Here is a 23,579-nt window from a genome sequence, read left to right as displayed (position 1 = left end):
TTGTTTTTGTGGCAAGTAAAGAAACACCCAATCACGGCTCAACTGAGCTGAAATTGTCTGCAGGCAGCAGCAGCTCCCTTGTAAACAGCTCTGCATTTTATTTATTGTTATAGTCCTTCTCACTCACACTGCCTGACAGACAAGCCAGGTGAGGACACGAACATATTAGAATTTAAAAAGGAAAAAACGAAATACTTAAAAATCTGCCTTCCTTTGAACAAAGCACAATATGCTTCAGTTGAAAAGGAAATTATCATTTGCCTAATACAAAAGAAACCCTTTGTCCCAATCACAGCCTACTCTGAAGGAATGACTTTCTTCCCTCCCTTAAGAAGCCAAATGGATGCAGTGCTGTAATTTTGGAGAGCTTTACACAGTGTGGTAAATTACAAGAGAACCCATTGTGGGTTTATCAAATTGTGAGCCAGTGTGTGAGACAAAAAAGATTCTCATTGAGAGTGGGTGATAGAGTCTAAGTCACACAGAATTCAGACTACAGTATGCTAGAACACAGTGAAATGAAAGATTGGTGCATATATTATTCCAGGAATACTATGAAATATTTGGTAGTGAGCTACAAAACCTTCCTACTTTGAGATGCACAAAAAAAAATATCCCATGAACAAATACAGTGGCTCATTTGCTGCATTCTTCACCTACTGCCCACCTGCTTTGACTCAGAATTTCCTCTCACAAAGGTAAAAGCAGGGCTGAGAAATTCACTAAGAGCACCACAGGAACATTCAAGTTGAGAAGCAACAGACAGGCACTCCACTGGACACCACTGCTGGTATTCAGTGATATTATCCACCACAGACACTCACTCATCTCACATCAATCAAATTAAATTTTCATCTTGCTTTGTTAAAACTCAATACCAAATTAAAAAAAAAAAAAGAGAGAGAATGATCAAATAACCACTTAAAAGCGCAGCAAAGGCACCTTTAATTTTAAGCCAACATTAATAAAAATTATTCTTTTAACAATTACTGTTGAAGTAGCATTTTACCCAAACACCAGATGCCCTGGAGACAATTCCCATGCACTCACCATACTGGCAGCGAGGCCCCTGGAATCCTGCAGGACACTGGCACACCTGGGATCCTTCTCCAGAGCACTTCCCTCCGTTGAAGCAAGTGCCAGCAGTGCAGAGCACTAGAGCACACAAACAGAACAGGACAGGCTATTTCAGCTGAGTTTGTGCCAAGGATCCTCCAGAACTGCCTTTCTGGCTCAGTCCTGCTGCAACATCACCTTCCAAATAAGAAGAAACCCAGATTTTTATTGAAGTGCAAAGGCTGGACTGCAGCAGGACTTGGAATCATAGGTGTGACTATCTTGTTGATATGAAGAAATTTAATAAAATAAGATTTGGATATTTCAGTTTAACTTGAAGGTGCTTCAGAGGCAGAAGGCAGGACTCAGAGCACTGCCTGAATCCAAAATAAAATCAGAAAAACTGCCAGACAGCAATGGAGGAATGGTTAAAAACCACTGATGCACTGGGAGACATTATATATGTGGAGGGGAAAGGGGAATTGCAATTCTTCCCTTCCTCTACCACAGAACAGTTTTATTTACAACAACTTAAATTCCACATGTTTGAGCCAAACTTGCAAAGAGTATCAAATACAAGAGAGTAATTCAACCACTTTGGTGCCTTAAAGAATTCAAAGCAAGTCTGCACTGCTCTTTCAGGAAGAAAATTTCATCTTGCCACCAGTGCTCACATACCTTAAACTCCTTTACACCAGAGATTAAAACACAGATTGTAAACATATTTTTGACTTCTTACGACTAAACAGGTGCACACTAAATATGTAGATTCAGGCTGAAACTAACAGGAATACCTCTCAGGCTTGTTTTTGTGTTTTAACTACACAGAGACAACCATAAAAGCAAGCTCTCTGAATGTAGCCCTGAAGTTGGTATGAAGATTAAAAAATAAATAAGAACAGATGCTAACTTTCATATAGAAAACACAATTACTGACTAAACAGTAACAAAACTAAACACTGAGTAGGTTGCCATCTTCTACTGAAGTCTTGTTAACAGTGGCTGAAGTGCTGCCTTATAATTTAAATTAAATTCCATCTTTTAGGAAAACATCCAATCATTATTAGAATTTGGTGATAGAAAAGGGTTCTCATCAGATGGAGAACCACAGGGTAGAAATAAAACTGCCTCAATGGCACCAGCAGAAGGGAAAATGCCAAAACCAGTCAGACTCCACAGTGAGAGCTACACCCAAGAAAAGTGCTTCACAGCAGATTTCTCTGCATAATTTGGGTAACAGCAATAAATTTGGTTGGCCTGTCAAAGCCAGGCTGGCACAAAAATGCTGCAACAACTCCAATTAGAGTTTAGACTGTTAATCTAAATTATGTGGATTAAAATTAGAGCTATTTGCTGCTTTTACATGAGCACTTTTATCTTTTCAAAGGACATTTCCTCCCCCGTCACTGGGGAAATGCCAGTGACAAACCACAAGAAACAAAACCCTTGCATCTAGAAGTGGGGATGCAGTAGGAAGGCATGGCCTGAGGATGTCACTTGGTGGTTTTGCCCCAGTTTTGTCCCAACTCACAGTGCAGACAGCCGGGTTCCTTGTCCTGCTGGGCCCAGCCGGGGCAGCACCTGTAGACAGTCTGCTGCTCCATCCTGTACACCTGCTTGTAAACCGTGTAGTAGCCAGACCTGTGGGGACAGGAAGGTTAGGAGAGCAACCACAGCTCCCATTCCCCTCACTCCCACCTCACCAGCAGCACGCTGCACTCATATGCCACATTTAGGAGACTTTTTTCAGCCTCCATCAGGAGTTCTCATTAAAAATGAAGAGAAACAGCAAACTGCATCCTGATAACACCAAATAGCTCTGACATGCTGTGTCCACACATTATTTTGAAGAATTTATATTCAAGCTAGCCAAAGGTGAGTAATTTTATTTTTTTTTCCAATCAGTTTTGGGTTTAGCTGTTGGGGGAGTCGGATCTCCCATCAGTTCCAAGCATGTGACAGAAATAGAAAGAAGTTCAATTTTTCAAAGTCAATGCCTTGACAGCTGGGCTTCACCTGAGCAAGAACAAGACAGGAACATTTTCTGATAGTGTGAAATTCTGAGTCTAAAGCCAGCCACGAAGCTCATGAGCAACCCAAAACACATTAAAAAGCCACATTTTCTACTCAGTAATAACAGATTTCAAGCCAAATCTCAGGAGGACACTATGTCCATAACCACACATTTCAGATGAAACAGTTGACAACTTATCTCACAAAAAAAGTTAAAGAACTTGCACAAAGATTAGCAACAAAACCCATTTATAACAATAGATAATACATTACCTTCTCTCATAGCTCACACACCACCTCCTCTTCGTGCAGCCTTGCTTCCACATCCTGACCATCCGACTGAAGGACTGAATACAGGGCTCCTGGTGTCCCACCAGAGCCAGCTCCAGCACTGGGCACACATTGGGCCTGGGGCGGGGCAAAGAAAAAAATAATTTTTATTTCTAACACCAAATTTAGACATCTAGAGAAACACACATAAAACTCTGCTGGGTGTAAGAGTTTGAACCAGAATTTTTACTGGTTGAGCGCACTGCAGCCCCAAGCCTTGGAAGGCAGCATGTGAACAATGCACTGAAATTCCACACAATCCAATGAAAGATTTACCACAGATTCAAGGGCAGATAGGATTTATCTAAACTATTGCTAGGGAAATTGTATATTCTGTAAGAGCCCCCCTCGCTATCAGTCCCCTCAGGGAAACACATGAGATTGGTAAGAGGAAGTATCCTTGTTCTCTGCTGATTATTCCTAAAATAACAAGACCAAAATAAAAGCGCTGCTTTGGAGGATGATATGTAATCTTCATCCTGCTACCTAGCCAGAGTTACAAAAATAGCAGGATTGCAGGAGATATGGAGGGTCAAAAAAAATGTTACATGCTGATGGTTTTGCAGAGATTTTGTCTGCCTTATCCCAATTTCTTTGCCCTGGTATAAATCAGGAAATTCTGCATGACAGAAAACAACAGCAGCAAACATTCAAGGTCTAAATAAAACCATCAAGAATGAGGAGTTTTGTCATCTTTGAAGGCAGGAACCTGTTGTGACACGAATGAAATCAACTCACTGATTTTTTTTGAGTCGTTTATAGATTGTTAGTGCAATAATTTAATCACCAATCCCCCAGGGCAGCCTGGTGGGGCTTTGCAAGCACAAGCCTCAGTAACTCAAACACAGGGGGGAACAGGGACCTTCTATACCCACCCTGGCAACAACACCACTCAGCAGACAAATCCTTCCCCAAATTTCAGTCTGAGCACTCTCCAAGCCAGAGAGTGATCAAATAACACCCTGTCACACTTGTTTCCTCGGTCACAGGTAGGAACATGACCCTGTGCTAGAAAACCTGAGGGTGGCACTAATAAGAGAGCAGTTCTAGCCCAAGAGCTGCCTGGCAGTTGGTCATCATCACTCACAGTGGATATTGTTCACCTCTCATTCAGGATTTATGGTGGTTTTAACTCCTATGAAGCCTGAACACCACACAAGGTAGCCTTGCTAACGAGAGAACATCTTTCACCCACAGGTCTTCAAGTAGTTTGCAAATATCACTAAATTAAGCCTTTGCAGAACCAGAAAATACTATAATCATGATTAATTTTCCTGCTGAGCTGAACACGTGGAAGAAGCCCTGCCTGGACTTGATTCTGGATCAAATCCCACAGGATTTGACAGGACAACAGTGCCAGGGCTGTGCAGAATGCTGACAGCACCCCGTGGAGGATGGCACATCCAGCCAGGTCTCCCAAAGCCACCACAGCTGACAAGGGAGCACCTGGGACATCATCTCAGGGTAAAAGGAACTCTGCCCAACAAGGACACTCCAGGAGGAGGAACAGAGCAGATTTAAGCACAACCAGCCCTCAGGAATTCAGACAGCCCATGTAAAGGAAGGCAGGAGAAGAAAGAACAACAGCTGTAAGCTCTGATTGTCCTGTATCACCATGGGAAAAAAGTAAAGAATCCATTTGTGCTGGAACACCTGACCTTGGCAGAAGTTACTTTCCTGAACTAGAATATCTGTTTCTCCCAGGTTTTAAAGCATTTGAGCAATCATCATCATCATCCCAAACCACACTGCCAGTGGACATCCCTCCATGTCCTTCCTCCTCTACTGCACAGTCCATACTCAATATTGCTCCATATTTCCCATTCCTCAGGTCTGCCCTGGGTGCCAACACCTCAGAGCAGAACAGGAGATGGTCACAGGCCAGTTCCAGATTGCCTCAAATTCCTCAAGCAACCAGCCTTCCCCCTCCCTCCCAATGTCATCTCCTTTATTTAGGAATCCTTCCCATGTCCCAGCTACCCCTTCCCGCCAGAATTACCTCCCCATTTAACATATTTAGCTGAAGTTCAGAGCCATTGTTCCCAAGCCATTCTTAGCACAAAGTCTGCCATTTGTTTCCCATCCAAAGAAGATCTTTGTGTGCCCAAAATCTTGCCTGTTTTTCCTCCTTTCCATTACGTCATTTGGTCTAATAAAACCCTTGCCTTACTTAGCAACCATGCCTCACTTAGCAGGCTTTTTTAAATGGCTCTCCCTCCAGTGAATAGAACATCATGTTCTGATAATTCATGCATATCTCCTTTTATTAGAAATGCCTAAAACTTTCCAGATAAAGGTACATTCATATGCATCGCTCTTCCATAAATAAAAGAGGGGAGCTGACAATTGTTGTAATGACACACTGAGCCCATCCCACAAGTTCCTCCTCATGTGATATTGCCATGTTTCCAGGAATAGCAGTATTGACTTCTAGGATATGGTTAATGGGAACAAATGACGCTCACAGAAAAAAACAAGCCAGCAGCAGAGTCATATGTTTATGAAGATTTATTCAAAGTAAGCCATTCCTCCTCGATGCCCTTGGGATAATTTAAAGGCAGATATCAAAACTGCTGAAACACTATAATTAAATTGCAGCAATTGCATAACATGTAATCCTGTGCTGGCAAAGCTGGGAATCAAACATGCCCTCTCCAACAATTCAGCATCCTCACAGCTCCCACACACACAGCCAACATGGCAGTTTTTGAGCCATCTGACTCAGTTGAGACCTCCAAACCTCAGAACAGCTCCTGGAACAAGGCTACAGCTAGTGAAGGCACAATTCAGCACTGTGGCACTCTGCTAATTAGAGACCATCCAGGACTGAGCTGAAGCCCCAAGTGGATGTAGTGGTGCATCAGAGAACAGCTCCTGTTTTACTGCCGTGCCCTTTGCATTCAGAAGATGTTTCTTAACAGGAGTTTAAGTGTTAAAACAAGCAAAAGACTCAAAGGCAAATTATGGGCCACGATTTGATTGATAGACCAGTCCCTTTAAACCTTTCTGCACTGGTGCTCTGTGCTAGCCAAGGCTAACACCAAGGCTATTATTAGCTTGTCAGTCTGACTGAGGCAAGGCAGAAAGCTCTCTTAATATTTGCATTAGGAGACTGCCCTTTAAACAAAGACACCCTACACACTTCCAGCTCAAGACCTGAGATTCTAATGAACAGATAATTAGACCAACACCGAGCAAGAGCAGCCTGGGCTAATCATATGGCTGTGGTGCCTGTGAGCCACGGGAAAAGTTCAGAGAAAATTAAAAGCATCTCCGGGCGGGATGTAATTCGTTCCTGTGTTTGGAATTTTAAAAAGAAAAGGAATAGATCTAGCACAAAATCACAGAATGGTTTGAGTTGGAAAGGACCTTAAAGATATTCAGTTCCATGGGTAGGGACACCTCCCACTGTCCCAGGCTGCTGCAAGCCCTGTCCAAGCTGGCCTTGGACACACTTCCATTTGTAAAGGTCAATCATATCTCTGTGATAGGGACATTTTCTTTTTCTGCCCAACACCTGGAATGCCAAAGTAAATCTCTCATCCTACCCACCCTCTTTTTCCCAGCTCAATACAAGAAGCTGAAGGTAGATTTAACAGCAGTGAGAGAGCAAACACACATCAAGATATCCCTAAAGATTCCTTTCAACAGCACAAACTTTAAATCAAAACATTAACGAACACGAATTTGGCTGTCTGATTTCAGGTCTTTCCACAGAGATTCCCTGAATGACACCACCTTCTACACTAAGTCAGACAGCTGTTAGCATCTCACTAAAAATGAGATGTTGCAGCCTGCATTGCCTGAGCTGACGAATTTGCAGCCTGAACACTATTGATCTTCCCATAAATCAGTCAATAGATGAAACCTGTCATAAGGAGCGACTTGCTGGAATCCTGTATTTTCAAAACACTAATTGGTGGCTGCTCCTTCCCCTTATGCTGTTATTAAAAGTTTAGAAAACCAGTCTGCTCACCCAGTTTTAGTTTGAAAAGATCAAATAAGAGTTTTCTTAAGGGAGCCAAGAATACAGTCAGGGCTAAATTCTCCACTGCTGTGATGATAACTGATTTTGCACCAGAGATACACTGATGTTATCTGAAAATAGTTGTACACTGCTACAAAAGATTTGGTTAGGAACTTTTCAGGTTAACTGCCTAAATCCCCTCACATCTCCAACATCACCATTGTCTTATAAAAAAGACCTCTAGAAAAACAAGGTGGCACCTTTCAGAAACATGTGGCACTGCAGAGGAGAAACAGCCAGCAACATGATGTTGTATGCAAGAGATGTTGATCAAAATTTTTAATCTATATGATCTCAATTGGAAAGGAGTAAAAACCAAATTTTATTTAAACACAGGAAAAGTCAAATCAGGAAACAGACCACAGAAACAAAAGGTCCAAAGAACAAGTTACATATATTGGCTTTTATATATAAATTTTGTCTCTAGATACATATTGCTTAATAATTCAAAAAGGCCAGAATGACAGAAAAGGCTTTTATTTTTTTAAACTGCCAAGCTCCCCTTTTTACCCTTAATCTATTTTAAGGCTCATTTCCCTGATCAAATTAATCAGCACTACTAGAGACAATTAGGACATCCTGCTCCCTTGACCACTAATCAATCCCTGCTCTCTCCTGATCCTGTATCAATATTTGTGATGTTCACAGCCCCTCTGGGACATGGATGGTAAGCACCAAGCTCATTTGGATTAGGTCTCATTATCACTGCTGTTCTCTGGCTCTGTGGATGAAGGTCCACCACACAAGGCTGCCCCATCCCACAGGTTACTAATGCACGGCTGTGTCTCACTCACATCCTCTCTCTGATTAGATGGAGCAGCTAAATAACATGAGAGTTCCTTCAGCCTTTGTGCCCTGCATCTAGATGAAGAGCAAATCAATAGGAGATGATTAATTACACACTCAGCTATTATAACAACAATAAGATTTTTAGTTCTTGCCACTATCAAAGTGCGGCGCCTGTCGTTTACCTTCCACTTAACCATCCTCCTCCCTCCCCCAGGACAGAATAATCTATTTTGGTTGGCAAGAAAAGCAGAAGATAAACATGCACATCCAGATCATTTAACCATGATTGGCCAATCCTTTTTTTTTTTTCATTTTAAAATCAGGGAGTGATTTTTATTTTATTTTTTCTTTTAGTGTCATGTAGATGCACTCCCCAGCAACACCCAGTTTTATAGTTCTGTCTGTTACATCCAGGAGAGCACCAATGACCAGGCCTGCAAACCAAGCAGCACAAACACTCAGCTTTACAATCTTAAGGACCAGTGTCCCAAGGATCTCTCTCTTAATTAGGAAACCATATGGGATATCACATAAAGGAGGCTAAGAAACAGTTGGCATGTTAGGACAAAGCAGATAAGGGTCCAAAATCCAGGCTAAATTGAGGATGTAAAAGTGTGAAATCAGGGAGGAAAGCTCTAGGTGTAATTTCACATTAACTACAGCCATGCCATTGTCAGTCCCCTGCAGAGGGGTGTGTAACACCCCAGTGAACTCCAGCCCCCAGCAAACCTGCCAGGTGCACACACCTGAGCTTCCTCCAGCAGGAAGGCACAAAGGGACCTGATGTTAAAATATTAACATAAAAATCATTCCAAGTGTCACACCACTTTGTCACAAGGAGAGAAAGCTCACTCTGGTTTACAGCAGGTGCCACACTGTTTGACAATTAAATGAGTTAGAAGGCACTGAAATCCTCATTTGTATTTCAGCAACCTTATCTAGGGATTGCTCACGGCTTTTTTGGTGCCTGCCAGATTTTAGCAGTTTCAAAGCAAAACTTTTTTTGAAAGCTTACTTTTAAAATAACATGAAATATACAACTTCCAGTCAAACTGAAACAAACATGATTACATCTAAAGTATGCAATGTATGTAAGAAAATCCCTAAATGCCAACATTTTAGGTGTTAAAATATTCCAAGTCTTTTACTCCCCTATAAATTGTTACCTTGACACCAATGTCCATTTTTGAGGGGTTTTGTTTGGTTTGGGGTTTTCATTTGTTTGCTTTAACATTAAGAAAACTTGGTTAAGCTAAATATTTAATTAATTTTAACCACAGAAAAACTAACAGCATTAGTGGATTAGTGTTCAACAGTGGCAAAGTAGAAAAAAAAAAAATCTCAGTTTATATCGTTTGGATTAGAAATTTATGCTGAGGTTCTAAATAACCCACAGTTCCTGGTGTTACTCTACAGAGAGAGATGGACAGGCTTTGACTCACAGTTATAAGGTACAAGCAATGTAATGATGAGAGAAGTTTACACAGCTGTATTCTTCACCATTGATGGTGCACTGGTCAGGCAGGGAGAGCACCAGCAATTACAAACAAAAGGGCAACCACTGAAGAGTCTCCTGAGAGTTGAGGTGTATAAAACCTCATTTTCTATAGAGGAACATTCCAACCTGAGAAGACCAGGCCCAAAATACCCAATTGTTCCATAATTAATGCGGATTTCTTTGTTAAAAAACAGTACAGGCACATATTCCTGAGATATTATCGTAAATTTTCAATATTGAATTAGGTCATGTACATAAAAATATGGTCTGGGCATGGCATTCTCTTCTAAACAAGATTTTGTGCCAAGTTCTGCTCTGACTTACAAAGGGAAGGCAGCAAGGTGTTTCTACTAGAGAACACAAAGACAAGTGTCAGCACTGACTTGAACAACATTTCCCCTTTCCACACACAAATATTCATCCACAGGTCAAAGGCACTGAAACGGAGCTCAGAGCACAAATTACAGCCCACATCATCTCACAGCAAAGGCAGAAATATCAAGTTCCCCTCTGGAACAATTAATGATTCGTTTTAAAGCAAGGCTAGAAACTGGAATCCAAAGCACAAACTGCACATGTTCAGTACATCATGTTAAAATGCTTTGATTTCGCAGTAATGAAAGGAAATTTCTTTCTGCTCAGAAATAAATTAAAAGCAATAGATTTGAGAGGGAATGTAAGCAATAACAGGCTTGAATTTCAGAGGAAGGAAATCTATTAACTGTGTTCAAAGAGAGAAGGTATTTAATTGGTGAATAACACAAGTCTGCAATATGGGCTGTTAACCCCCTGGGAGCCAAAGTGTCACTTCCACCAAAGTTCTGCTAAAAAGTCACCTCGAGACCAGGTCTGCCACCACAGATAATCTCATCCCTCCTCACCAGGAGGCTTCTTCAAATTTATTAAAAATATTCCACAGTCTGTCATACCTAGATCATGGCATGCCTACAACTAGGAAAAACAGGCAATGCTGGATGTAAACAATGCAGAAGAAAAGTCAAAGCAAAAACCAGGCAATTTTCCCAAGAAATACTGCAAAAACACATTTCAAGCACATTAAACTATTGCATAAATAACTAAACTATAGCAACATTCCATAACAATTACACCTAAAGAAACCTGACAAGCTTTTTCCTCTTAGAGTGTAATTTTGGAGAGTAGTGTGAGAAGCCAAATCCCATTAAAAGTGAAGGGACATTCCCCTTCCCATTCTTACCTTAAATGTGCAGATTTAAGAATCATACAGTATGTGTAAGCTACAGTGATTATGAGCAGGAAATTTCTACACCTCTTGTGAGATCTAAAACTATTTTATGATGTCTCTGATACAAACCCAGCAGTTTCTAAAATTGGAAAATATTTACAGTTCAAGTTCATCTTTGATAAATATAACAACTTCAGGCTATCAGATTTTATTATGCTGTCTTACAGCTATTTCAGAGTTTAGGAGAAAGTCTTGATCTCATTTTTCTCCTGAAGAGCAGGAAAATGTCATAAATCAGGAAAAGCACAGTACCACCATGACACTCATTCATTATCTTTAAGTCCCCTGACAGTGAATATACTGGGGCAGAAAAGGAGGAAAAGAGTGCTTTGCCATCTGTTAAAAGACTGAATTCAAAATTAATATTCCTCTAGGAACTGTGAAACAGAAGCTGGAAGTGCAAAGTCTTGAGGAATGGGGTTCTGTGCTGTGGTGCTGACCAGCATGAGCTCTATCTGCTGGCAGCATCCTGTAGTGCACAGGCTAAAAAAGACTATTTCTGTTCAGTGTGATCCTCACATGCACAAAGTTCAGAAACATCTCAGTCTTCAACTGCAAACCCAAGGATTGGGGAAATGAGGGGATGAAAACACCACGGACTTTATGCCAACGCAGTCAAACCATGCGTCCTAAAATCATGTTATCCAAGCCCCAAAGGCTGGAGTAGCTGCTGCTCAGGGGGAGTCAGGGCTTGCTGCAACCCCATGGAGTCTGAGCAGACAGGAATGGGAAGAAGGGCTTGAGGTTTCAGCTGAAAACTAGTTAGGCAAAACTCAGTAGCCTAAAGCAAAATTTGCCAAAGACTCTCATTGACAAATCCCTTCAACCAAGCTTTAAAGAGAAATACTTAATCTCACTTGATGCACAAATTTAATACAAAATTAAACTATGGTACAAATCTGAATACACCACTAGCAAATCACGTCCTTATTTTCACCAGAAAAAATTGCAAATTTTTTTTAACTACAAAATCTCCAAGTCTAAGACAACCCATCCAAAGAAGTGGAAGAAGATTCTGCTACATTATTCAGCTCAACTCAAAAAAGGAAACATACTTTATGCCCTTATTTAATGTTAGGAAGACAAGCTTACAAGCTTTCCTCACACCTGCAAATTGACATCACTGGAGGTGAAAATAAAGTATATTTGCTAAACAGCCAATACATTGAGACAATTTCTCACCAAGAAATGATTACACAATCTACTTTTCACATCATTTGGACAGTATTATAACAAAATTCCAGGCTCCAAGTTTAAGTTGTATCTCCATACACTTTATGGAAGCATCTCTCATTTTGTTTTCTGCACTGCGTTCCAAATATTCAAATTGACGTGCAATTTGTTCCGCTGTAACAATCACAACTTGGAGGCATCTCCTCATATGGAAACGCTTTGCACAACAGCAGTTAATTCTTGAAACGCATTCCATCAAGAAAAAGAAAAAAAAAAAGTGGACTTTGCCTTTTTTAGTTATGCCTTAAAAGGAATTTTTATTTATGTCACTGAAAGATAGTGTCTGCAGCCACATCTGTTTGCAGTGGTGCAAAACCAGCCCTGTGCCATTGCACCCAACAGCTGGAACAGCTGAAGGGCCAGGGTCACTCGAGGTTTGCAGATGCAGATAACATGTGGATGCTAGAATTTGCTTTTGGGAACGTGATTTATCGGGAGGAGCACAAGAAAGCCGATAGTGCCCCGAAGAATTGAAGAAGCTGGAAAACAGTAACTCAGCCAGGAATCCAGCTCTGCATCCAGGTGTTCCTTGGAATGCAACCAGATTGCTTGTGGAGAAAGTGAAAATATGCAGATACGACATGTGTGCAGTAAAGAAAAACCCTAAGCAAAAGAGTTTTATTGCAAGATTGAGACTGGACCCTCTAAAAGCAAAGCAGCCCCTTCAGATGTCATCCTGGACCTGCAGAGCCACAGAGCAAGTGAAGGGGCTTAATGCTGACAGGAACAAAACTGATCTCCTGCCTTTTCCAGGGAAGTCCTCACCCACCTCACCTGGGACAAGAAGAATCCGTTCTTGAGCCCTGTCCCAGTCCTAACTCTGAAAGGTGATATTTATTGCACAAAGGGGGGTCCCAGCACATAGCTCATAACTCCACTGCCTCTGCTCTGTCCTACACCCCCAGCTACGAGCAGACATCTGCACTGCTCCAACCCCCAGGGGAATGTTTGTCTAGGACAGCATTTACCACTTCTGACAGCAACTCAAGTCCTCTTTTAGGTCCCCTTTCTGCACTGTCCAACAGCTACTCCCTAATTTCTGTGAAGCCCAAAGCTAGATAACCACACATCACACTTGCATTGTCTTGCACACCCCAGTTTTGGGCTAGAGAGCTCACTACAAAGTGTTAAAAATGTGCTTTTTATCATGAGACATGGTTAATTCCTCATTTAAAGGACCACATATGCTCTACAATGAAAATGGCATATCTGCTCTCTGGTCATTCCAGAGTTCTCTGAAGTTCTGTTGGAGGATCATCAAGGGCTAATTGTAAGGAAAAGCAGTTGATAGAAATATCTCATAATTCTCTAATCTGTTCTACATTAAATCTCCTCAGGGGGCTTGGAAGCAGAACACCAACATCCCCACAGATCCCTCCCATTTCCAGCTAGGAGCAAATGCTCAAGTTAGCAACAGAACAAAAACAATTATGAAGAATATCCTGTATAGCCTCAGCCACATAAGATCTCAATCAAAACAAGAGCAAAGAACACACTCAGCATGGCATGTTCCAAGGGATACATTTGCTGTTCTGATTTCATTGCCTGCAGATGACCAAAGTCAAACCAGAATTGTTAGAAAAAGGTGATTCAGTAAAAAAAATCCTCCTGGACATGTCACTGTTTCTTGCTGAAAGCTGGCAGACTCACTCCTAAAGGGTGCTAACATCTTGCATTTGTGCTTACACCGAAGGTAAAATCCCTAAATAGCAAAAAAGTTTGGAGCGATACTTATACTTGCCCCAGCTGGAAAAGCAGGTAGAAAGGCAGTAATTTCAGGAATATGAGCCTTGGGAAAAGCACTCAAGGCTCTGACACAGGGCTGGGGGTTTGGGTGGCTGCTCCTGACTGCTGCTGGCTGACAGTGCACTGCTGCTCCCAGTGACTCCAGCCCAGCAGCAGCATCCTCACACAGCATCACTTCCAGAAGGGAATGCTTCCTCTGCTCTTTCAGTGACACTGTCTTTAAAAAGGTAAAAGCAAACAAAAGTTGTTTGGAGGCAATTCACAGTTAACAGCACCTCCAGCTTCAAAAGTGCAGAATCATAGTTATTACTGATGTCAAATGCAAACAGATTAATGTAGGCCAATGCTATTCCTCCTCCTGATAGAGTAATTGCTCAGAAAGAGAACACAAAGCATGCCTGAAAGGAACACAGAGCACTTTTAACAAAGGAAAACGTTTTACCACAGAATGAGCTTAACTTCTCTAAGCACTGTGATGGATACTTCTTGCTCCAGCAAAATGGAGTAATACAAACCACCTTAAAAGCACTTCTGGTAAACGCTGTGTAAATATGTATTGCATAGAAACCAGCGAGCAATAGGCTTGGAAATCTCAGTTTTCAGACAGAATAAAGAACTAAACTAAAAGCAAATACAAGACATTAATTATGAAAGAGTGGGATGAAGTTGATGAAGATAAAACCCAGGAAGATAAGAGAGGTTAGAAATTAGGCTATACACAGATATTTGAAAAGGCTGTTGTCAGGTTGCTTTGAGAGGGGGACACAACACTCCTTAAAACACAAGACGAGAAAGATACACAAGGAAAAGTAAAGGTACACAGGAAACAATTTCCATCAACACTCAATTTCAACACGCAAAAACTTTAACCGCAGGTTTCGTGCATGCGGCCAGCTACTCTCTTCTAGGAGCCGAGCAGAGAACTACCTCCGGACTCAACAAAGGGCATTTGTTGCTCGTGCCGTGCAGAACCCCTCGGAGAAAGTTGCCCGGCGCCGCGGCAGCCGCACACGTGCGGCCCGAGCTCTTTGTGCGCTCCCGGCCGCGGGAGGATGGATGGATGGACGGATGGATGGATGGATGGATGGATGCTCCCCGCTCCCTGCCCTTTCCGCACGGATCCCCAGCTGGCACCCCGATCTTCCTCCTGCTGCTCTCCCCAGGTTGATAGCGAAGACAGAAGCAGTCTCGGAGCTGCTCACCTCCCGCGGCAAAGCCAAGCCCAGCCCAGCCCTCCCTCCCCGGAGCCCCGCAAGCCCATCCAGGAGAACTCCGCGGGCCGGGAACGGGCGCTGGGGATGCGCGGAGTTACGGCGCACCCACCCAAAGTTTCCCCGCCGCCCCGGGGAGCCGAGGGGAGCCGGAGCCTCCCCGCAGGGCCACAGGCAGCGTGTCCCGGCCGAGCCCCACACTCACATGCCCCGCTGCAGCCGCGGCTCCGCGGCCAGAGCGCAGCCCAGCAGCACGGACAGCAGCGCCGGCCCGGCTCGCATGGCGCTGCCGGGGAGGGAGGATGGAGCGCCGGCCGGAGCAGCACCCTCACCCGCAGCAGCAGGAGCAGCAGCAGCAACCCCGGCCCCCAAATCATTTAAAGCGGCGGCACAGCCGCGCCACGGGCGGAGCGGCCCCGGCCCGGCCCCATCCCCGCCCCGCCGGGCCAGCCCCGCCCCGCGGCTCGGAGCTCGGAGCTCCGTGCGGTGCCCACCCCTCGGCGCGGAGCTCCGTACGGTGTCCCCCTCTCGGCTCGGAGCTCCGTGTGGTGCCCGCCCCGCGGCTCGGAGCGCGGAGCGCGGAGCTCCGTGCGGTGCCCGCCCGGCTGTGCCGCGTCCCGGGAGCTCCCCGCGGGAATGCTGCTCTGCTCCTCCTCCTGCAAAGGGAGCTTCCCCTGCTCCTCATCCCCAGCTCCGGGAGCAGACAGGCAGCGGGTGTTCTGCGTGTCCGTACGCAGGGATGTGCAGGCTCCAGCCGCCCCGCGCTCCCTGCGCTGCCGGGATGCCGAGAGCGTGCTGCTGCGCTGACAGACACGGATCTTGGCTGCCCTTTATTTCCTCTGGTCCTTCTTTGTTCTGTGCAGGATGCCCAGTGCAATCGTATCTGAGCGCTTCCGAGAGGTAATCGTGAAAATAAACGCGTTTAACATTTTGAGGGAGGGATAACACCGCTACTGCTGAGAGTTAGTGACAGCAAGAGCATAAAACTGGGAACTCAGGAGTGGTTTTTAAATCCCAGGGCTGCCTACCATCCTCTCATCTTTATGATCTCTCCAGACCTTTACTGCTGTCAAAACACAACTCTTTCCCCTTTACTGCTGAGAGAAGGGAGACCAACTGACCTGGAAAGGGAACTGTGCACAATAGCAAATAAAAAATTGAGAAAAACACACCTTAAGCGTTTTATGATCTAATGCAGGTCTCCGGGTGCATTACAGCACGGTTTCCCTCTCTCCAGAGAGCTGTGACTAACCAGGCACTGGGCTGTGAACAGCAGATGGGCCCTGAGCCAGCCAGAGCTAAAATCTCTGATTCCTTTCCACTCCGATGCAATGGCTTGGTGTCCACTTGCTCTAAGGGAGCTCCTGCACAAATTTGTGACAGACACAGCTGGGTGGGTGCACCAGCACCCTCACCAGCCAGCAGCCAGCCTCTGTCTCACAGAGCACTCATTTGTCTCCCTTGCAGCCCTGTAACACGATACACCCACTTCTCATTTTCCACACACTTCACACGTGGTTTCCTGTATGGTTTTTATTTTCCAGGGCCTTTGTGAAGTAGGTAAACATTTACCATTCATAACAAGCAAACTGGTTTTATATTGTTCATTGCTTTGAAGCTTGCATGGACATGATCCCTTGGAGATTTTATCAACTGATTTCTTTTTCATGGGGAAGAAAGCACACAGCTGTTATCTGGCCTTAGAGCAGAATAATTGTACCCTGAAATTTCCAATGCATGGCTGTGTCATTCTTGTGTCTGGAGTAGTTTTAACTCCACAGGACCTTGTGTTGAGCTAATCTCATTACCTCCTGCAGAGCACATAGTTTTTAATAATTATATTCCTTAAACCCCAGAAAATCTTTCTTCATAAAATGGTAGACGTTCATTATGTCAAGGCTGAGTGTTCATTATGTCCTGTGATGTCATCCCAACCTGGATTATTTTCAGGATCACATCATGGCAAAATAGCAAAAGATCTCATTCCTCAGTTCTTGGGGATTTTTCCAGGAGAGGTAAATTACTCTTTAAAAAAAAAAAATTAATTTTTTCCATCTTAAGGAACTTAAACTATTCAACGTTGTTCCTCAAAGCTGTATGTGATCATTACAAATTATACACAACATTTATTATATAAAAAAATTGAGAAAAACACACCTTAAGCGTTTTATGATCTAATGCAGGTCTCCGGGTGCATTACAGCACGGTTTCCCTCTCTCCAGAGAGCTGTGACTAACCAGGCACTGGGCTGTGAACAGCAGATGGGCCCTGAGCCAGCCAGAGCTAAAATCTCTGATTCCTTTCCACTCCGATGCAATGGCTTGGTGTCCACTTGCTCTAAGGGAGCTCCTGCACAAATTTGTGACAGACACAGCTGGGTGGGTGCACCAGCACCCTCACCAGCCAGCAGCCAGCTGTTTCACAGAGCACTCATTTGTCTCCCTTGCAGCCCTGTAACACGATACACCCACTTCTCATTTTCCACACACTTCACACGTGGTTTCCTGTATGGTTTTTATTTTCCAGGGCCTTTGTGAAGTAGGTAAACATTTACCATTCATAACAAGCAAACTGGTTTTATATTGTTCATTGCTTTGAAGCTTGCATGGACATGATCCCTTGGAGATTTTATCAACTGATTTCTTTTTCATGGGGAAGAAAGCACACAGCTGTTATCTGGCCTTAGAGCAGAATAATTGTACCCTGAAATTTCCAATGCATGGCTGTGTCATTCTTGTGTCTGGAGTAGTTTTAACTCCACAGGACCTTGTGTTGAGCTAATCTCATTACCTCCTGCAGAGCACATAGTTTTTAATAATTATATTCCTTAAACCCCAGAAAATCTTTCTTCATAAAATGGTAGACGTTCATTATGTCAAGGCTGAGTGTTCATTATGTCCTGTGATGTCATCCCAACCTGGATTATTTTCAGGATCACATCATGGCAAAATAGCAAAAGATCTCATTCCTCAGTTCTTGGGGATTTTTCCAGGAGAGGTAAATTACTCTTTAAAAAAAAAAAATTAATTTTTTCCATCTTAAGGAACTTAAACTATTCAACGTTGTTCCTCAAAGCTGTATGTGATCATTACAAATTATACACAACATTTATTATACCCATGCCCAGTTAAGAATAATGGACCAGCAACATGCAGACTGGGAGGTACTGAAATGCAGAGTGAAGGCCACTTTTTATAGATGAGACCTTTGCCTGGGGGCCACACAGCAAAATGCAGCTGCAGCCAAACTCTGGAGTAAAAAATCCCTGCTTTCTGGGCAGGAGGCTTTAGCTGCTGTGACCTTGACATTGTCCTGAGCTCCAAAGCCAACCCAGTCAGTGCAATGTGTTCTTCTCACAAATGTAATGCTTTCTCCTCTGCTGTGTTTTATTTGAGAATATCCTGCAGAGCTGTTGACTGTAATGGGATGATTCCCATGGGTAGAGTTGCAGCATTGGTGGAAGGAGTTTCAAAGCCTCCTGAGATAATGGATCTGCTGGGATCCCAGTCAGTTAAACCTTCAGACCTGACACAGAAGCAGAAGCTGACTCATTTATTCCAGCACTTACACTGGTAAAAAGGGCCCTGGGAACAGCTTTAGTGACTTCTTTACATTCCACATCCTTGCTATGACCAACCAGGCACCTTCCTGCTGTCCTGAAATTTATTTGCTGTAAGTTCTGCATCTTTTACCTCGGCATCTACAAACAGCACCCTGACCACTACCAAAGCAGTCACTGGACATGCTGACCAGGGCTCCCTTCCTGACTGGGAAAAAGAGTAAATTAAATTGCATCTTGCTCAGCTAAACCAGCTTTTGAACCGAGCAGGTAAAGTGCCAATTCCCCTTGGTGGCTTTGTGCACTTATAATGGGATGCAATTGCCTAGAGTACAAGTGGTTAGGGGGAAAAAAAACCAGCTTGTGCCCTCCATAGAGTACTGAAGGACTTTCTGAGGGATGGAAATTGCATTATTCTCCTCTCCTGTTGATCAGAAAATTGTTCTGTCAGATTCCAGTGCAATCCAAATTCAGCACATTATTTACAACACTGTCCAGATCAGGAATTGTGTAAAAGATTTGCTATCTCTCACAATGTTCCATCCCAATTAAAGCATATTTTCCCCCTCATTAGCATTTTAATTTTGATGTGTAATTTCCTGCAAACAGGCTGTGACAGTTGTTGTGTATCCCCAAGCATGAACGAGTGTTGCCCAAAACTTTGAGTCAGTGTCACGCCATCCTGTTCTATTTTCATTTTTCTGCCTAATTCTCAGTATCTCCATTGCCAGTCTTTTTAAATTGTAGCTAGTTACAGGATTTAACAGTCCAATCTGATATAAAGAAATTTTCGTGCAGAGATTGTAATTAGGAAGGCTGAGCTCTGCTCTGTTATTAGCAGAATTGTGATTTTTGGAGTGGTGGGTTAATTGCTAATAACCATATGCAATGCTTCTGTCAAGATGTTTCCCATTACAGTAATTAACTTAGCAGCTGGGGTAACAGACATTTACCATTTGTCTTCACAGTATCCCTGATTTAGGATTGTTCCAAAACCCATTTTGGACTCTGTTTGTTCAATTCCCAGGTGTAATATGAAAAAGAGGGGAAGCTGAGGAGGGGAGATCTGGGAAGAACAACTTGCAGGGATAGTACCTGTTTCAGATTTAATGTGTCTGTCAGTGTATCCTCAGGAATTCTGGATTTTTTTCTTCACTAATCTCAGCCTTGGACCATCATTTTCATCAGCACCAACTGAATGGAAAGCATGGCAGAGCAGCCTAAAACAGAGAATGTTTTCAGAAATGATTACTCAGCTGCTCATATTAATCTGATCATTATTGAGGATTTATTAAATGAAAAGTGCAGAATTTTTCATTGCCTATTCATATCCTTAAACTTCAAAATCCCTATGGTAGGGGATTTTTTTTCTTCGTGTTTTGTAGTCAACTGTACAGATATAAACATTTTTTGTTAATTACTTCCTTTCTGTGCTGTCTCACTGGAGCTCCTTCTGCCACAGAGCTGTGCCAGAATTACAGTAATATTATTAAGGATATGGCCAACCTGAAAATTAAGAAGAAAATAAAGTTGTTCTCTGAAGCCAGATCACATGAAGAGCAGTAGCAGTTTCATTGACTTAATTCATCAACAGAGTATATTGAAGTAATTAATTTTGTTTACGAGATAATTTTAAAGACTTTTAAAACCATGATGCCAGATTTATCCTTTTTTTTTTTTTTTTTTTTTTTTTTTTTTTTTTTAAGATTGTTCTGGCCAGAGCAAACTCTGTACAATGCTACATTAAAGAAGGTTTGTTAATATCATTAAAGATGTAAAGCAGCATGCCAAGGGCACGGGAAGCTTTCTCTGTTGCAAGGAACTGGCTTTGCTCCACTGCAAGGAATTGGGGAATGCTAATTTACAGCAACTGAGGGCCCAGCCCCTGTTGTTAATCATAATTATGGACTTATTTTGGGAGGTGCATTTTCTAAACTAGTTGGGAGAGACAAGAAAATTAAGTTAAAATTATTTTCTTCCACAGGAGGTAAAAGCAGTACATAAATAAATACTTGGTGTTGCAGTAGATCTTTAAAACCTACAATAGTTTCTGGCACTGCAGAGTCCTGTGATATTTTTTCCTCCAGCACATAATAGTAAGTTTCTGATAATAGTGCTCACAGACAGCTTTGATTATAACCACTTGTCAGGGAATGGATAACTAGGAAAATAACACCATATTCAACTGTAAAAAATGCTGCCTGGAGTACATTAACAGAGCGATAATTTCTGCTAATAGCAGCCTCCGAAGCCCATCCATTAGCTTTGGATTGAAATCCCTGCTCCATTTCTGTCCTTCCGAGCATTTCTGCCCTCTGACCCTCTCTCCCTTTCCTTGGGAGCAGCAGAGCCATCCCAGGCTCCAGGAGTAAGGACAAATTCCGTGTCTGAGCAGTCTGCTGGGCACCGGGACAGGGACGCTGCTCGTGGGCAGTGCCAGCCCCGGGCACGGTGAGGGGCAGGGATGTTTGTTCACTAGATTGGCATTCTGGGGGAATTTTCTGCCAGCATCCTCCTCCTTCCCTGGCCACCTCCTCCCTGCCAACTCGAGTCACCAGCTGCGCTCTGCCAGCGTCACGGGAGTTTGGGTTTTGTGTTCCTTAGGAGGAGAGGGCAAGAGGGGTTGGAAGGGAGGGAAAATAGAAAAGGTCTGAACCATTCAACCCCAGAGCAGTAGAATCAGAGAATCACAGAGTTGTTAAGGCTGGAAAAGACTTTCAGGACCTTCAAAATCCACTGTCAGCCACCACTGCATTCACCACTGAAGCATGTGCTCAAGTGCCACATCCCCAGGCTTTCTGAACCCTTCAGGGACAATGACCCCACCACTGCCCTGGGAGGTTTGTTCCAATGCTTACAACCTTTTCCATGAAGAAGTTTTCCCTAATATCAACTGTAAACCTCCCCTGGCAAAACTTAGAACCTTTTCCTCTTGTCCTGTCACTGGGACACCCCTGACTCCCCCTCACTACAGCCTCCCTTCAATAAGGTGTCCCCTCACCCCACTCAGCCTCTCCAAACAGCAAAAAATGTTCAAACAAAGTATTTCCTCTTGACATAATTAGGAGAAGCCCATTGATATTCGAGTCAGGAGGATATTTCTGCAGGGACCTATTACATCTGATTGTGAAAATAAAATGTTACCCACATCCACAATTACTTCTGTAAAGACCACTGATCTCATTCCTGAGCTTTTCTCTTTAGCATTAGTTAACCAAAACTCTGGTAAGAACAGGCTCTTGACAATATAATCCTAAAATAAGTTTTATGTTGGCAGGCAATAGCAACTGGGAGTACTTTCATCTGTTTCTGGATTTGGGATAACGACACTCCAATGAGTGGCTAATCTGGTGTGCTTGTGTACATTCAAATTAAAATCACACATTAGGGGGCAAGTCACATCTTCTCTGACCTACACAGGTGAGAGCCAAATGTAACTCTAAATTTAATGCAGCTATTCCAGCCTCATCTCAACACAAAGGAAAGAATTAGGGTTTAGAATGTTTAGAGCAGTCCATTTTTTTTGGCAGAGCAGTGAATTACTACATATTTTCTAGGAGGAACTATTTTATTTGGTTTTTAACCTTTTTTTTTTTTTTTTCACAGTGATCTTCTTTTGGCCACACTGATACCCACCTGAAAAACCTTCAAGCAGCTGAGCAAGCAACTAATTCAAAAATTTAGCAGAGGACCTTCATGCTTGTGCATTCAGAGAAACCAAATCTGGGATATTCATGCTAGGAGTGTCTAAAGGCTCATCAAGTCAGGAGATACTCAGAGCCCTTGGAGACTTGGCCAATCTGATTATCAAATATTCCTGAGCCATCCAGAGGACAGGAAATTTCAGAGAGCTATCCTCTAAGAAAACTGAAACAAATAAAAAAAATTAAAAAAAAAAAAAAAAAAAACCACACACACACACAAAAAAATATGTGATAACAGAGGTTTGCTGCCCCTGATGAATCCTTCAGCTGGTTCACAGCACAGCTCAGTGAGTGCCAGGGCAGCACTAAAGGGATGGAGTCAATCACACAAAGCAGGCACTAACAACACTCCAGCAACCTCAGCCTGTTAAACTCCAGCCTCAACCAGCACTGATACTTCAATCATTCTAATTTATCCTCCGGGGTAGGCAGCCCCCTCAAAATTTGGGTTTTAGATGTTCAAGCTGGTAACTCTCATCTACATCACTGAAAATGCAGTCACAAAATAAATCAAAGTGAAAGAGGGCTCAGAAGTGGGATTCTCCTCAGGGTTTGCCCATCCCTTTGGGGTTGCTGGTGGATGTCAGATGTGAGCTGCCTGAGCTTCCCCCTCTGTCTAACACAGAGTTGAGCACATCACTGGGACTTAAAACACTGAAATTCAAAGGAGTAAATGCTTTGTTTGTTTGCTTCCAATTAGGGGCTAATGAAATCCCAGGAATACACTTCCAGGTGGTTTGTCACAGACTGAAACTCAGTGGTGTGTTCCTGGGTGTGCTTCCCTCTCTGTCTGCTCTGCTGACACAACTAGACCACACTTCATTCTCCCAAAGACATTAGAGCATTACTTTACTGGGTTTTCCTCCAAATTACCTGCCTGGCTACTGTCACCATTGATCTCTTAAGTCCTTGACTGAGTAATCAGTCAGAGAGCTAATTAATGTGCCTTGGAGGGAAGGATGAAATGAAAAAGGAAATTTTTTTTCCTTATTCTTGATGTTTTTATTGCCTTTGAAAGGTGCTTTATCTGTAGCATAAATGAGCATTTGTCTGCGCCTTTTCCTCCTGTCAGTTCACCTACTATAAATCTATTCTCAACTATTAACAGAAACCAGGAGAATTCCATGGGAATGGTGATACTGGAATCGA

The 23,579-nt window shown here is 43.0% G+C and overlaps 1 protein-coding gene across 1 annotated transcript in view; it reads right to left on the bottom strand.

Annotated features, from left to right (window-relative positions):
- LOC121353762 (multiple epidermal growth factor-like domains protein 6) overlaps positions 1–15,449 on the bottom strand; it is a 185,440-nt gene extending 169,991 nt beyond the window's left edge. Inside the window, exons 1-4 of the mRNA XM_041467879.1 lie at positions 15,373–15,449; positions 3,343–3,477; positions 2,588–2,697; positions 1,051–1,155 (exon numbers count right to left, since the gene is read on the bottom strand). Coding sequence (XP_041323813.1) covers positions 1,051–1,155; positions 2,588–2,697; positions 3,343–3,477; positions 15,373–15,449 — 427 coding nt within the window. The remainder of the gene's footprint in view (positions 1–1,050; positions 1,156–2,587; positions 2,698–3,342; positions 3,478–15,372) is intronic.
- Between the last annotated feature and the right edge of the window lie 8,130 nt (positions 15,450–23,579).

This window comes from Pyrgilauda ruficollis, unplaced genomic scaffold (assembly GCF_017590135.1).
Source record: "Pyrgilauda ruficollis isolate IOZ18807 unplaced genomic scaffold, ASM1759013v1 scaffold21, whole genome shotgun sequence".
NCBI lineage: Eukaryota > Metazoa > Chordata > Aves > Passeriformes > Passeridae > Pyrgilauda > Pyrgilauda ruficollis.
Note: the sequence above shows the minus strand (reverse complement) of the source record. Positions and strands in the feature narration are given on the sequence as shown.